This window comes from Artemia sp. Qi Xiang Cuo, chromosome 9, assembly GCF_049724085.1.
Source record: "Artemia sp. Qi Xiang Cuo chromosome 9, ASM4972408v1, whole genome shotgun sequence".
In the NCBI taxonomy this organism is placed as follows: Eukaryota; Metazoa; Arthropoda; class Branchiopoda; order Anostraca; family Artemiidae; genus Artemia; species Artemia sp. Qi Xiang Cuo.
Genome location: NC_142802.1, coordinates 12,887,592 through 12,903,325, shown reverse-complemented (window position 1 = coordinate 12,903,325; position 15,734 = coordinate 12,887,592). Strand labels below are relative to the sequence as shown.

General features: G+C 36.6%; 1 protein-coding gene across 1 annotated transcript; it reads right to left on the bottom strand.

The window, feature by feature from the left end:
- Positions 1–11,077: 11,077 nt before the first annotated feature.
- Positions 11,078–15,492, bottom strand: LOC148948322 (uncharacterized). The gene is made up of 3 exons (XM_089094190.1): positions 15,443–15,492; positions 12,858–13,055; positions 11,078–11,210 (listed from the first exon to the last, which is right to left on the bottom strand). Exons 1-3 carry the CDS (start codon positions 15,479–15,481, stop codon positions 11,100–11,102), a joined length of 348 nt encoding a protein of 115 aa, XP_088950316.1. The 5' UTR covers positions 15,482–15,492; the 3' UTR covers positions 11,078–11,099.
- Positions 15,493–15,734: the final 242 nt, after the last annotated feature.

The window sequence follows — 15,734 nt, the reverse complement described above, 5'->3', positions numbered from 1 at the left end:
AGCACGTTCAAGAATAATGAGATTACGAATAAAGAATCATATTTTCTTTTATTATGCGCATAAAAGTAACAAAACTTTAAAAATACTTCATTGAATATGAAAAAAATTGAACATGAAAAAATACACTTTTTTTTATATTTATTTATAATAAAAAATACAACATTTACATAAGCACTAGAAAAAAAACACTTTAATAAATACGCTTTTTTTAATTTATAAAAAGAAAATACAACATTTCTTACAATATGCACACACACTTAAAATAATATCACACACACTTTTATTTACAACATTTTAAATTTGGAATGGGGTCCCCCCCCGGAGGGCGGCCACTGCGACGGCCGGGAAGCGCCGGTGGGCCCGCTGCGGCGGGCCGGGAAGCTCCGCGGGATGGGAAGCGCCATGGGGCCCGCTGCGTTGGGCCGGGGGCGGGGGGGCATTAAATAGTTGAAATTGCTCTGCCTTGCTCACACATTGAAAATTGTTTGTGATATAGAAAAAAAAAGAATTTAAAAACACCCATCACCCAAAAAAAACCCTCCTACCAACTTTGTACTTTTTTAATGTGATTAAGTTAATTTATGTAGATCGAGTTGTTTTATTTACACTAAACATTCAAATCGGTCTGAGATTAAATAATGACCGTGTGGTAGTGCCTTCACACCATCCTAAAGTACATAGACTTTGTCTGATATGGCCGACATGGCGTTTTTCTCAACTCTAACTGTGTAGTTTTTAAATTGTAAAGAGCGAAACGCCATGAATTTCGCTCTTGGGACTAAACTACGTTCCACATAGTTTCTATACACACTCCTGTCGAAATTTTTTTTTACAAAGTGTGTAGGTACCCCCTTGCAAACTTGTTTGATATCCTTGTTGTGTGTTTCCACACAGTATACCTTACGCCCAGGAAACACACCACTGAATATCAGACCACTACCCATTTCGGATTTTATCATTAACAATTGATTTGGGGCCTGACATTTCACTAGATCTGGGTAGTGGGATTTCCCTCAATTGCTGCAGTCCATTCGTGAGCTAATGTACTCGCCATTTTCCAAATCATTCAATAGATTTTCAGTTTTGACTTTTAACAGGAGTGAATAAGTGTCCCCGTAATACACTTGAACTTGTCCCTCAATCGGCCAATGTACCTTGCATACATTATAATAAAATGGCAACTTGAGTTTTTTAGATATTTCAGTCATTGCAATCCCACCTGCAATATTTTTATTTAAAACAATGTTTCTTTTCTTGCGATGTAGGAGCACCATATTAGAGTCTATGATTGTGAACGATGTGAAGTTTGAATCCGCAATGATTCGAACACAATCTTTGGAATTGGTTACAACGTGACAACGACTTCTGTTTTATATGCTCTCACACATTACACCGAAGGCTGAGTTCAAAATGAGTTTATAGACTTCTTTTTCGAACTATGTTTTCGATTGTTAACGCATAATGACAATGGTGTAAGTGAACGATTTTAAATAAGGCTTATTCTCAAATTGGAGAGCTCTATGAATCTTTGGGACTTTGCAACCACTGGACACCATCCATTTCAATAGCACGTGATGAACAACGATATTCTGTTTCGGGTTGAGGTCGGCAATTAGTTTTTGTTTTGAAGGTACCCACTGCATACTCCCGCCCTCTACTAAAGATAAACTGTAGGGGCTCACAGAGTCCCTACCCACCGGTATAGTTATGCACAGAAAAACAAAGTCTTTTACCGAGTCATGGATTTCCATGGGTATTTCACCGTCAATTTCAAAAAACCATCCCTGTGCCCCATTCTCCTCAACGATAGCAATGTCGGGGAAATTCTAAGCACATATATTGTCAAGCTATTTATAATTGCCACACGGCAAACAGTAGTGAGATATTGCCGATGGGTAAAGAGAATTCATATCCAAAAAAACTGCGTCCGACTTTTCATCGGTGTGCTGTCCGGTCGGATCAGTTTTCATGATACGGTCCCCGTGAAAAACATACCCACCCCTCATTGATCTCTCTTCAAACAGATGCTGACCCACGTCGGCGATCAGACCTATTTCTTCTTTTCTAATTTTAAGTATCAAGTCCATCACCAGATGAGGAGTGGAAAAATATTAACCTTAATCCAACCCAAATTCCCCATAGATTTTATCCGTATTTTTGCATACAATGTCCAGAAGAGTAAGTACGTCACTGGCAAAGTATAGTTTACAATAGTCCCACCCATTTTTACATCTGCCCTTTGCCCAAACCCTCTTAGCAAATTCGTATTCGCTAGTGGTGCATTCACTCTCAGTAAGAGAATTGTAAAAAGCTTCAATGGGCGGTAATGACACCTCATATAGCCTCCAGGCAGATTTTTAATAATCATATGGATATATGTCCTGACACGTTAATAAATCATACATTTCATCATCGGGGAAGTGCTGTTTAAGGAGAGGGAAGCTATCAAAATTGTCACTTTTTTGTACTTGAATCAATTGACTTAAGGATTTGGGAAAGAAGCTGAAAGAGTCTAAAAACGGATTTTATTCAGGCACGTGTTACCCTTGTCAACTGTTTTCCACATGAATTCTAGCATCAGTAGCGTCTCCGATGACTTGGGTATGATATTATATGAAAAAGAACCATCTATCCATGCGTTATCTACAACTCCACCCTTGGCAATTCGGGCCAACGTCGATAGAACAAACTTTAGGTCGTAATTGGAATTGTGTATAAAAACAGGTACGAAATATTGTTGTCTAACGTTCAAATTGCACGACAGATGTGCTACCCCTCTAAAGTTACTCCCCCCCCCCGATATAATGTCTTGGTACAATTGATCATGATCGATCACCTTCCACTTCTCTCCCGTCGCAATACCATTCTCATTTTCCCCCGTTCAATCCTATTCGTTTTACAATTTTTATATGGCACTATGTCATCTGGTGATAGGAGCATAGGATAGTTTGTGTAGCGAAGGCACGAAATTGCACCGTTCGCTGTTTTGATTAGACTGACCAATGCCGAGCGCATGCAGTCTTCACCTGCACCCAACATCTCAACTACATCCAGCACTTGCATGGTATTATTGGAATATCGTTGTGCATGAGCGTAAGAGACCCCTATGGCTTCATGTATTTTAACACGATTTGGGTTTGACGAATCGTACACGTCTGTGAGTTTCGCTTCGCAGTCCAAACTGATCTTATTGCTCTGTTGGAGCGTGTTTTGGAAATTTTTAAAACGTAAGATCGCTCTATCTCTGCTTACCGTCTCCGCAGCCTAGTATCCATGCCGTTTACAGTGTTTAATATGATGCTTTAACTTTAAATCATTCCAAAATCGGGACAGGCATGTTGGACAGTAATAACATACACTCTATTTTTTTACCCTCCCCAAAAACCCTACTAATATCGGTAATTGGATTAAAATGTCCAAATGAATCAGGCTCTGTGGTTGGTGTATATAGAAGCCACACCCAATGTTCCACTTATTCAATTGAAGGAGCCCTCACTGGAAATAATACACCCTTCTTATTGGAACAGTGACCTTCCTCAAATTCGGTTTCATACTGTAACACCGTGACACGAATCTTTTAATGTGCATTAGCCCGCTCGAAAATTTCTATTCCTTTTAGTGTCATGGTAAATTGACCATTTAAACAATTAAAATCTACTATGGGGAACTTTGAACCCTCCCTACCATTAACTGCCATTTCATCCAAATTTTTCTTAGATGCCTCCATGTGAAGAGGTCTGTAGGTGCCAATTAAAAATGCATATTTGAAACATTGTAGCCACGTATCGAAAGAGATTCATTGTATCCCCCTACATACCTCAAAATTTGAATGATATATTAAAACTATAGCCCTATCCCCATGTCCACCTTTAAAAATAAAATCCTTTTTAAATCTACAAATATTAAAGTTTAAACTTTCAATAAATAAAACCACTGACCCACTACCTCCCTCGTTATAATTTTACCACTTAGTGAATGCTATTAACCAAATTTAGAAAAACATCCTCATAATTTGATGAATGCGGGCGAATTGCCAACATCTCTGTGTGCAAGTATTTTGAATACAGCTCGCTCGCATTTTCATTAAAAAAAAATATTTTTAGTGCTATTGATGCTTTTATACTCACCCCACCCCCACACCCCAATCTGTTGTTCAAGAATGGCTCGAATCTTATTAGTATATAAATGTGTAATGTCCAGGGGATCTGTTATTATATAACCAGACACTAGAGAGTTAAAGGGATCACCGAATTTGGCGCTGTAAACCTTTGCGTGGTGCAAGGCAGAGTTGGAAAGAAAAAATCTGGAAGTGGGGGTACTTGTGATGTTGCTATATGATTATTACTACTACTACTAGTTGTATCATTAACCAGAATGGTGGGGGGTGACATAGAATTGTCAATAGCACCACCCCCAGTTTTTTCAATTGATATTGATGGAGATGGCATGAAGTCCTCTAAGCCTGTTAGTATGTATTCCAGGGTGTTTTGGGGTAGCTGATCATGCCAGCCTGTATTGTCCTGTGACGGAATTTTTTTATGAGGACCCGGTTCAGATGCACTACTACTACTAACACAACCTAAATGCTCTCTCATAAATATATCTGTCCATTCCGGGTCCTCCACTATGTCAATGTCACATGTTAGATCATCTAGGCTGGCCATGTCCCCAAAACGATCATTTAGAAAACCCCTATGCCACTCCATAGTGTCTAGAACTAGTGCAGGCTCATCTCTAAACTCCATTGGCGGTGCTAGGATTGCTTCTGGTCCACTAAAAATGGATGTTTCATGATCTGATGAGGAAGGCGGTGCTAATTCATTAATCTATACAAAAAAGGGTTTTATTTTCTATGTGAAATAACCATTATTTCATAAAGCTAAAAAACTATGTTCATTTGTCACCCCATCCTCAAAACTCAATTTCCCCTCTCCTAGTTTTATTTTAACTAAATACTTGCCTCCACCCCACCCCCTCCCCAGAAGGTTCAGAAAGACGCAATACCCTATTTATGCTGAAGCATTTCAAGTCGTATGTTTACCCTGATATTGAATAAGTACAATTTTTCACACCTCCCTCAAAACTTAATTTCCCCTCTCCTAGCATTATTTAAGTAAATACTTGCCTCCACCCCCTCCCCCAGAAAGTTCAGAAAGAAGCAAAAGAGTGCTTTCTTTGACAATAAAAAAAAAATTACATTATATTTAGATATCTCGGAGGGGAGCAGAGAAATTTAAAACAATGGTTTGGGCGGGGGATTAATATTTTAATATCTCTAACACACACTTTTACAGTGTTGAAAAAATGGTGAGGAGAAAAGACTAAAAAAAGGTTGGACAGAAATAGGTAGATATTTCTATAAGCAGGTAGAAGGTAGAGGTAAACATGCCTACATTGCCAAATTCCGACTGACTACAGTTGAGTGCCGGATGGTCTTGGCAAAGTATTATTTGGGATAGATGGGACGGGGACGTCTGTTTCTTGCATAGATCTGGTGGTGGCTGCGATGTCACTGGCTTGGGGGGTTGGAGCGGCGGGACTCACCAACATGTGAGCAGCCATCCACTCTCTTTTCAGCTTTCTACCTGGCTGCATAGGGGCTGGAACGGATGAGGCTTGGACAGGCAGCGTCGGTCTGGAAGGGATGTGGGTGGTTCTCGATGGGCCAGCTATCTCCAGTTGTTGCATTGGAGTAGCACCATTAGCTCTCTTTTGAGGGGGAGGCAGGCATTCTTCAAAATTGTCCTTAAAAAGAAGACAAAATTTAGTATGGAAAAACGATTACCCTTTTTACAGAATAAAAAATTAGTACCCCCGCTGCATCAAATCCAATACATAGATTTAAAATATAGATCTAAAAATAGTCTGCCATAAATATGCTATAATTAACAGCTAACCAAACACTAAACTTCAATGATGCGTGTCAGAATTATCGCATTATTTTTATAGTCAAAGGGTTTACATGTGCACAAAAACTCCCGCCGCCCCCCTTACTTTTCATGCAAAGAAATTGTTTGTTTTTCACCTTACAACGAAGGTGTTAGAATTGATATATTGCCCCCCCCCCCTTCCCCACCTTATATTTTTATAAAAGCCTCTTAATCATCTATGAAATCCATTTGCTTTCATCAAATACACTTGAAAATAGAATATCTCGTTTAATTTTGCCAAAAAACAATCTCTCTCTTTCAAAGTGTCTTGAATTACACAAACGCAAGTGTCATTAATCTATGGCGATAACACAAGCGTGTGAAGTCTGTTTCTAAAACCGACCCTTTTTGTAACAGGATTATAAACACAGGTGGTTTTATTTAGACCGGAAAGGAAAGCACACTCTATTTTAATAATGAGGATAGGACATTTTTTGAACAAAAGAATTGTTTCTAATGAATGAATTAAACTCGTAAACAGAGGGGAGGAGGGAGGGAAGATGGGGTTTACGTAATGGAAAAAAGAGGGTATTTTACGTGTTCTATCGACTATAATCATCATATTGTAGAGTTTGTATTGTTGGGGGGAGGGGTGGGGATATGCCCCTGAATTTGAATTTACTGAAGGGATGACTATGTAAAATGATTTTATTTGGAAATATATTAAGAAAATTTACTAAACTGAACTCACATTGTAAATCGATGTATCCATAGCTTCAAAGTCAATAATATCAAATGTGTTATCCATGGTGTGTTAAAAAATTATGAAAATTTAATTGTAACGCATGAACATTATATACAAAATCTCAAGGACGAATGAAAATCACTCTTTTTATTTGAATCCAATCACCAATCAAGTTATTGTATATAGAATAACCTCCACTCTCTCTCTGATTGGCCCTAAAAAATGGGTGTTGTCTCAAAAACCAGTCTTGTTGTGTTGTATAGTCGCAATTATACTCTCAAAACATGTTTGACCACTTTATAGGTTTGCCGGCTTTTTAAAATGTCCATGTGAAACTGTACTGCATATTCTTGTGAAATTTGAAATATATAGCAATAACCAGTCTGATTGTCTTATACAATCCTGACTATAGTTTCAAAACGTGTTTGACCACTTTATAGGTATAAAAGGTTTGGTCACTTTTGCAATGTGCACGTGAAACTGTATTGCATATTTTTGTGAAATTCCATGTGTAATTGAAATATATAGCAATAACCAGTCTGATTGTCTTATACAATCTCGACTATACTCTCAAAACGTGTTTGACCACTATATAGGTAAAGGATTACTCGCTTTTTTGCAATTTGCACGTGAAACCACACTGTATATTCTTGTCCCGGTTCTTGTCCCTTTTCCATCAATAGGTAGGTTACTAGTCATGCTCTCGTTCTAATTCGTGTAATCCATCCGTGAGCTGATGTGGGTGCCATTTTTCAAATCCTTCAATAAATTCTCGGGTTTAACTTTTAATAAAAGAGAATCAGTGTCTCCATAGCACACTTGAACTTCCCCCTCCCTTGGCCATTGTACCTTACACACATTGTAAAAGAATGACAACATGAGTTTCTTGGAAATTTCCAGTACTGAACTCCCTCCCGCAATATTCTTATTCAGAACGACATTTCTCTTTTTTCTGTGTAGGAGAACCATATTCGGCCCTATGACCGGGAATGTTGTGGAGTTAGGATCGTCGATGATACGAGCACATTCTCGGGGGCAGGTTACAACGTCAAAACAAGATCTGTTTCATACGCTGTCACACATTTTCCCAAAAGCTGAATTTAAAATAAGTTTCTACATTTCAATTTGAACTTTACTTTTTGCCTGTGAGCGTTTACTGACAAACGTGTCAATAAACGTTTTCAAGTAGGGTTTCTGATCGAATTGCAGGGCTCTGTGTATCTTTGTAACCCTGAAACCATTGGTCACCATCCACCGCAATAGCACATATTAAACAACAATATTCTGTTTCGGGTCCAGATCTGCAATCAGTTTCTGCTTGGAGGGGGTCAAATGCATACCCATATCCTCGACCAAAGACCCATTGTATGGACTCAAAGAGTTTTTGGTCACCGGTCTATTTACACACGGAAAAACAATATCTTTGACAGAATGGTGGAGCTCGATTGGTATATAAACATGTATTTCAAAATACCATCCTTGGGGACCATTTTCCTCGACAGTTTGAAGGTCTGGGAAATTTAAGGAACAAGGATTTTCAAGCCATTTGTAATTGCCACACGGTAAACTGTAGTGAGACATTGCCGAGGGGTAGAGTGAGTCTAGCCCGAATTCCAAATAAATTTGGTCGGTGTTCTTCCAGCTAACATCTAAAAGAGGTAAAACGTCGCTTGCCAAGTACATTCTTCAACAGTCCCAACTATTTTTACAGCCCCCCTTAACCTATACCCTAATGGAGAATTCATATTCTTTGATAGGACATTCGCTATCAGTAAGTGAAGTATAGACTTCTTCAATGGGGGGGGTAGTTTCTTCTCAATTAACCTTGCGCCAAAGTTGTAATAACCATATGCATATATGCCTTTACAAGTCAGTCCGTCATATATCTCATTGTCGGGAAAGCGCTGTTTGAGCAGAGGGAAACTATCGAAATTGCAACTTTTCTGCACTTGAATTAGTTGGCTGAGAGCCTTGGGGAAAAAACTACTAGAATCTAAAAAGCGGATTTTATTCCATCACGTATGCCCATTACCCACTGTTTGCCATGTGAATTCTAAAAGCAACAACTTCTCAGCTGATTTGGGTATAATATTATAGGTAAATGAGCTATTTACCTATGGGCTATCTGCAACCTCCTCCCTGTGCATACATGCCAAAGCCGGTAAAATAAATTTCAAATCGTAATTTGAATTGTGAATAAAAACGGGTATAAAGAACTACTGGCTCACATTCACATTGCCCGATTGATGTGCTACGCCACGAAAATTACTACCCCCTGATGATATTTCCTGCCAAAAATGATAGTGGTCACGAACTTTCCCCTTCCTCCCCCTTAGTCTCTTTTCCCCTAGTCCCTTTCCCCTTAGTCCCCTCTTCAAATTGCCCCTTACATACCAAACATATTTTCCTATTTTTAATGGCCAGGCAATCCTCTGCTGATAGAATCATTGGGTAGTGTGTATGTCTCAAAGGGGACACTGTACCATTCGCTGTGACAATAAATTTAGTAAATGCTTTGACCATGCAATCTTTCTTTTCCAACGTCTCAACTATTTCTAAGAGACGCATAGTGTTAATGCTGTCTCTTTGTGCGTGGGCAAATGAAACTGCAATAGCTTGATGTTCTTTGATACGATTTGGATATTGTGGATCGTTCACATCTGTCAGTCGAGCTTCACAGTCTAAACTTATTTTATCTCTTTGCAAAAGTATATTCAGGAAATTTCTAAATCGTAAAATTGATCGGTCACCAGCAACTGTCTCCACCGATTGATAGCCATGTCTTTTGCAATGTTTCATGTGATTTTGTAGCTTTAATTCAGTCCAAAATCTAGACAAACGCATTGGGCAATAGTAGCGTACCCCATGTGTTTTTCCCTCCCCCTAAACTCTACTAATATCTGTAATTGGATTGAAATGGCCAATTGAATTAGGTTCACTAGGTGGTGTTTACAACAGCCAAACCCAGTTTTTCACAGATTCAATCGACGGGGCCCTTACTGGGAATATTATCCCCTTATTATTAGAACGCACACCCTCATCAAGTTCTGTTTCGTGCAGTAGCGCTGTAACACCAATCTTTAAATGCACGTTTCCCCGTTCAAAAATATCTATTCCTTTGAGTATTACAGGAAATATATCGGTTAAACAAGTGAAATCTACTCGGGGGAAATCAGATCCTTTTTTACCGTGTACGGCCCACTGATCCAAATTTTTCTTTGTAGCTTCACCTTGTAGAGGTCGGAAGGCCGATATGAGAAATGCCTACATGAAACACTTTTGGCCTGTTTCGAAACAGATTCGTTGGACACCCTGATATCCTTGTAAATCAGGATTATATTTTAAAACTATTGCCCTGGGTCCTCCTACCCCCCCCCCTCTTAAAATAAAATATTTTTTAAATTTACATATATTTACACTTAAATTTTCAACAAATAAAACCACAGAACCACTACCATTCTCATTATAATTGTCCAGATGCGCGACAAAATTGTCAAACCATTGCATGAAAACATTCTCATAATTCTCAAAATGAGGGTGCAGCAACAACATTTCAGTGTGCACATAATGATCATAGATCTCACCGTGATTTTCATTCAAATAGAATATTTTTAAAACAATTAAGGCCTTTATGCTGTCTTGTCCTCCCCACAGTTAAATTTGGTGCTCAAGAAGTCCTTGGTGCAGCAACAACATTTCAGTGTGCACATAATGATCATAGATCTCACCGTGATTTTCATTCAAATAGAATATTTTTAAAACAATTAAGGCCTTTATGCTGTCTCGCCCTCCCAACAGTTAAAATCGGCGTTCAAGAAGTGCTCAAATCTTCTCCACATATGTATGGATGATATTTATAGGGTCGCGTCTAAAATTCACAGCCATTACTGTATTAAACGGATCACCAAAAATTTCAGTGAAAACGTGTATTGTATTAAGAATTGAATTTTTTTGCTGAAATTCGGGTAGCGGTGCGAATTGTATAGCATCACTACCTACTCCCCCCCGCTTTGTTCAACAATAGGGCTGATGTGTGGAGTGCAATCTCCCAGTTCGCCCAACATAGCCTCTAATGCGTTAGGACTATGCGAATCAACCCAAGCCAATTTATTTTCTTCTTCAATTAAATTCGATTGAAATGGGGTTATATTCATTAAATCTATGGGAGAAGGCTTCTCATTTAACTCACGACTAAAATTGGCTAAAATTTGTATAGTGTTAGGACTCAGCCAAGGTAAATCGCTCTCTAGCAAATCTTGTTCTGAGCTAACTTCATTACTTTGTTCAAATGTACTATCGTCTACATCTAAAGAATTACTATCAACACTCAAATATTCTCCTAATAAGTTATCTGCCCATTCCGTGTCGTCAATAATGTTAGCAGGTATACCATCTAAATCATCACTACCATCACACCCCCATAAAAATTTACTGGATAGCTTGTCGATAGGTGATATTCCAACGGCGATCTGAATATCACGAAATTAAATTGGCGCTTCAATTGGAACCATTTCGTCAATGCGATCACATAGTTCATGACTTGTTTCTTCAGGTGGGGGAGAAAGTAGCGCGTATGATATGACATCCGTTCTAACCTATAGAGAAAATAGACACTTAATTTCAAAGTGTATAAATCACCTTTTTTCCTTTTTTTTTGAAGTCAAAAATTAGATTATTAGCGACTATATTTTCAAATCATTTAAAACATCATACGAAAACACACAACATTTAGAAAAAAATGTTAAATGCTCCTTCATTACCTACGCAATAGGACTACAAATGAAGAATTTTACCATTCAATCTTTTTAGTCGCTTATTTATTTAATCAGATATACTATGCCAACCTCAAATTATCTATTCCACTCTTATACCCATTTCCAAGAAAAGCAAAAAGTAGAATTTCCAAGAAATATTGAGCTATATAGTTGCATATTAGGGGGTGAGGGTAAAGCATTGCATATATTAAATACGTAACCTAACTTAACCTAGATACCTTTCCTCCCCTAAAGCCCCAAAAACAACAGTTTAAATATTGTAAACGCAGTTTAAGTAACGCTGTACCATCGATATGTCTAAGAAATAGCCGTTTGTCTGGTTTCCTGTAGTAGTTCCTTGTACAGTATATAGTGGTAGATGAAATATAATGCACGAGTACCTAACCTCTTATAGAATTCTCTGATGTAAACATTGGGTAAAGTTCATAACTTTCAGCCCCCCCCCCTGAAGAGCTGTGGAAAATCAACTCATCCAAAAACACGTATTCATTATATTTTCGATCATGCTGAACCCCAAAAAAAGTTGTCTAAATTTTTTGAACACAGTTTAGGTCACATTGTACCTTCGATTTATCAAAAACACATTCTTGTGTCGGGTTTCCTGTAGTAGTTCCTTGTGCAATATATAGCGATGGGTGAAATATAATTGTACAAACACATAAGCTCTTATAGAATTCTCTGATGCACCCACTGGGTATCGTTTATAACTTTCAGCCCTCCCCTAGGGACTTTGGAGGATTAAGTCATCCTAAAAGACATTTATTATATTTTCGACCATGCTGAACCCCTAATCCTCCCAAAAAACAACAGTTTAAATATTGTAAATGCAATTGAAATAACGCTTTTTCATCCATTTATCCAGAAAATAGCCGTTTGTCTAGTTTCCTGTAGTGGTTCCTTGTACAGTATATAGTGGTGGGTGACATATAATGCACAAGTACCGAGGTTCTTCTAGAATTCTCTGATGTAAGCTGAGGTAAAGTTCATAACTTTCAGCCCTCCCCCCTGGGGAGCTTTGGAGGATTAAGCAATGAATATCACACACCATAGTTTCATCTTAATGTACTCAAAATGAAAAGCAATTACCATATGAAAATATTAATCATAAGCAACATCTACCCTCCCCCCTCCCCATCGTAATAAAATACATTCTTAAACTACGGCAAATTGTTTAACTTAAGAGCTATGTATACGAATATTCATTTTAATCTGTAAAAAATCAGTTAATAGCTTTTTGTTGAAGTGAATGGTTGTAAACCGGAAATACTTTTAGAAATGGTTTTGATTTAGAATTATAGGTTGATGTGATAATTGAAGGGTAGTGTTATCCCATGCCAATCATGTGACAAGCACATTTCACTTTCCTATTTGATGTTATTCAGTTGTCAATAGTGCCAAAAAACGGAGAATTTGCCTTTGTTGACTGCTAGTCTATTTCCGAGAAATATCGTTAAATTTAAAACTTACATTATTTGTTCCTTGCAAGGCCAACATGTCCATTGTCGGTTCGCCTTCTTGCATATAGGCCCTTGTGTGGCCGGAGATGGTATTCACATCTTCTATATTTAACGTAGAACGTGTAGCGTAGCAAATTACTAAAAGACCTGAGTGATTCTCAATTTGGGATTTTTTGACGGCAGGAGGGGCATATTCTTCAAAATTATCCTTAAAAAGAAATTAAATTATAGTTAAAAAAAACATTTTACAACTTTTGGGGGAGTTTTATCATTGAAATTAGCTAAAAAGTTGATAGTTCTTATACACCGTTAGGCTCTTTTATTTATTTATTATAATATTGTATGGCAAATTAAATGCATAAAAAAGATATTTTTCATTAAGATATTGTCATTCTGCATTAAAGCAATTATTTTTCTAAAAAAAGAATTAAATTGGGATAAATTTCATTATTAGTCTAGACTAGGATATAGACCCCTCCCCCCGTTATAAAACCTTCGAAATGTTATAAACTCTAGAAATATAGGCATGAAAGCACGTTACCACTCTATAGACCTATAATTAGATAGGAAAACATTGTTAACACACAGTTTATACGCATTCTTCAAAATTATCCTTAAAAGAAATTAAATTATAGTTTTTTTTTAAACAATTTTACAACTTTTGGGGAGTTTTATCATTGAAACTAGCTAAAAAGTTGATAATTCTTATACACCGTTAGGCTCTTTTATTTATTTTTTATAATAATGTATGGCAAATTAAATGCATAAAAAAAAGATATTTTTCATTAAGATATTGTCATTCTGCATTAAAGAAATTATGTTTCTAAAAAAGAATTAAGTGGGGATAAATTTCATTGTTAGTCTAGACTAGGCTATAGACCCCTCCCCCCATCATAAAACCTTCGAAATGTTATAAAATCTAGAAATATAGGCATGAAAGCACGTTCCCACTATATAGACCTATAATTAGATAGAAAAAGCTCGTTAACACACAGTTTATACGCATTCTTCAAAATTATCCTTAAAAGAAATTAAATTATAGTTTTTTTTTAAACCATTTTACAACTTTTGGGGAGTTTTATCATTGAAACTAGCTAAAAAGTTGATAATTCTTATACACCGTTAGGCTCTTTTATTTATTTTTTATAATAATGTATGGCAAATTAAATGCATAAAAAAAGATATTTTTCATTCAGATATTGTCATTCTGCATTAAAGAAATTATGTTTCTAAAAAAAGAATTAAATGGTGATAAATTTCATTGTTAGTCTAGACTAGGCTATAGACCCCTCCCCCCGTTATAAAACCTTCGAAATTTTATAAACTCTAGAAATATAGGCATGAAAGCACGTTCCCACTATATAGACCTATAATTAGATAGGAAAACATTCTTAACACACAGTTTATACGCATTCTTCAAAATTATCCTTAAAAGAAATTAAATTATAGTTTTTTTGTTTTTTTTAAACCATTTCACAACTTTTGGGGAGTTTTATCATCGAAAATAGCGAAAAAGTTGATAATTCTTATACACCGTTAGGCTCTTTTATTTATTTTTTATGATATTGTATGGCAAATTAAATGCATAAGAAAAAAATATTATTCATTAAGATATTGTCATTCTGCATTAAAGAAATTATGTTTCTAAAAAAAGAATTAAGTGGGGATAAATTTCATTGTTAGTCTCGACTAGGCTATAGACCCCTCCCCCCATCATAAAACCTTCAAAATGTTATAAACTCTAGAAATATAGGCATGATTAGCCAGTGTGGTCTCAGAAATTATTTAATATAGGCATGAAAGCACGTTCCCACTATATAGACCTATAATTAGATAGAAAAAGCTCGTTAACACACAGTTTATACGCATTCTTCAAAATTATCCTTAAAAGAAATTAAATTATAGTTTTTTTTTAAACATTTTACAACTTTTGGGGGAGTTTTATCATTGAAACTAGCTAAAAAGTTGATAATTCTTATACACCGTTAGGCTCTTTTATTTATTTTTTATAATAATGTATGGCAAATTAAATGCATAAAAAAAAGATATTTTTCATTAAGATATTGTCACTCTGCATTACAGAAATTATGTTTCTAAAAAAAGAATGAAATGGTGATAAATTTCATTGTTAGTCTAGACTAGGCTGTAGACCCCTCCCCCCATCATAAAACCTTTGAAATGTTATAAACTCTAGAAATATAGGCATGAAAGCACGTTCCCACTATATAGAGCTATAATTAGATAGAAAAAGCTTGTTAACACACAGTTTATATGTCTAAAATTTATACCAAACGACATTTCCAAAAGCTAGCCTAGTAAAAAAAATCAATGTGTTCAGAGAAAAAATGCTAGCTGGGTTTCATTTAACATACGCTTTATGCAACCCCCCCCCTAATGTACAAATATATACCCTGAATTGGTATATATAGGATTGGGGGCTAAAATTCATTTCCGACAAAAAATGATTATTATATTCGGAGAGCATAACAAAAGGCATCGAGTGGAATATCCACTTTATTCGTAACTCAATAATATGATTTGGTAAAAATTTACCTTGCAAATATCACAATTAATCATTTATAAATAAAAACTTACGTTATGAATTTGCGTAGCAATAACACCAATATCATCCATTGTGTCTGGTGTTTGTTCCTCAATGCTCTCAAACGAACTGTTATCTCAGGTTTGAAGGTTAGACATTATAAAAGAATGTTCACGAGGTGAAATTGTGTCATAGCATATAATGCGTAGTTTCGACAAGCGAATTACGTAAAATTCAATGCTGAAATTGCCAGAAATCTGTTCTGATGTAACACCAGGTCGGATTCAATGAGCGTGTGGTCTTGTACCGGTCGTACTGTAGCTCTCTGATTGGCCTAGAAAGAGG

Bases quoted from the DNA above. Each gene is read 5' to 3' on its own strand.
- LOC148948322 (XM_089094190.1), bottom strand. From the start codon at position 15,481: ATGGATGATATTGGTGTTATTGCTACGCAAATTCATAAC. The intron at 13,056-15,442 runs GTAAGTTTTTAT...TTTCTTTTTAAG, and splicing joins TTGCTACGCAAATTCATAAC to GATAATTTTGAAGAATATGC. The intron at 11,211-12,857 runs GTAAGTTTTAAA...TTTTCTCTATAG, and splicing joins CCTTGCAAGGAACAAATAAT to GTTAGAACGGATGTCATATC.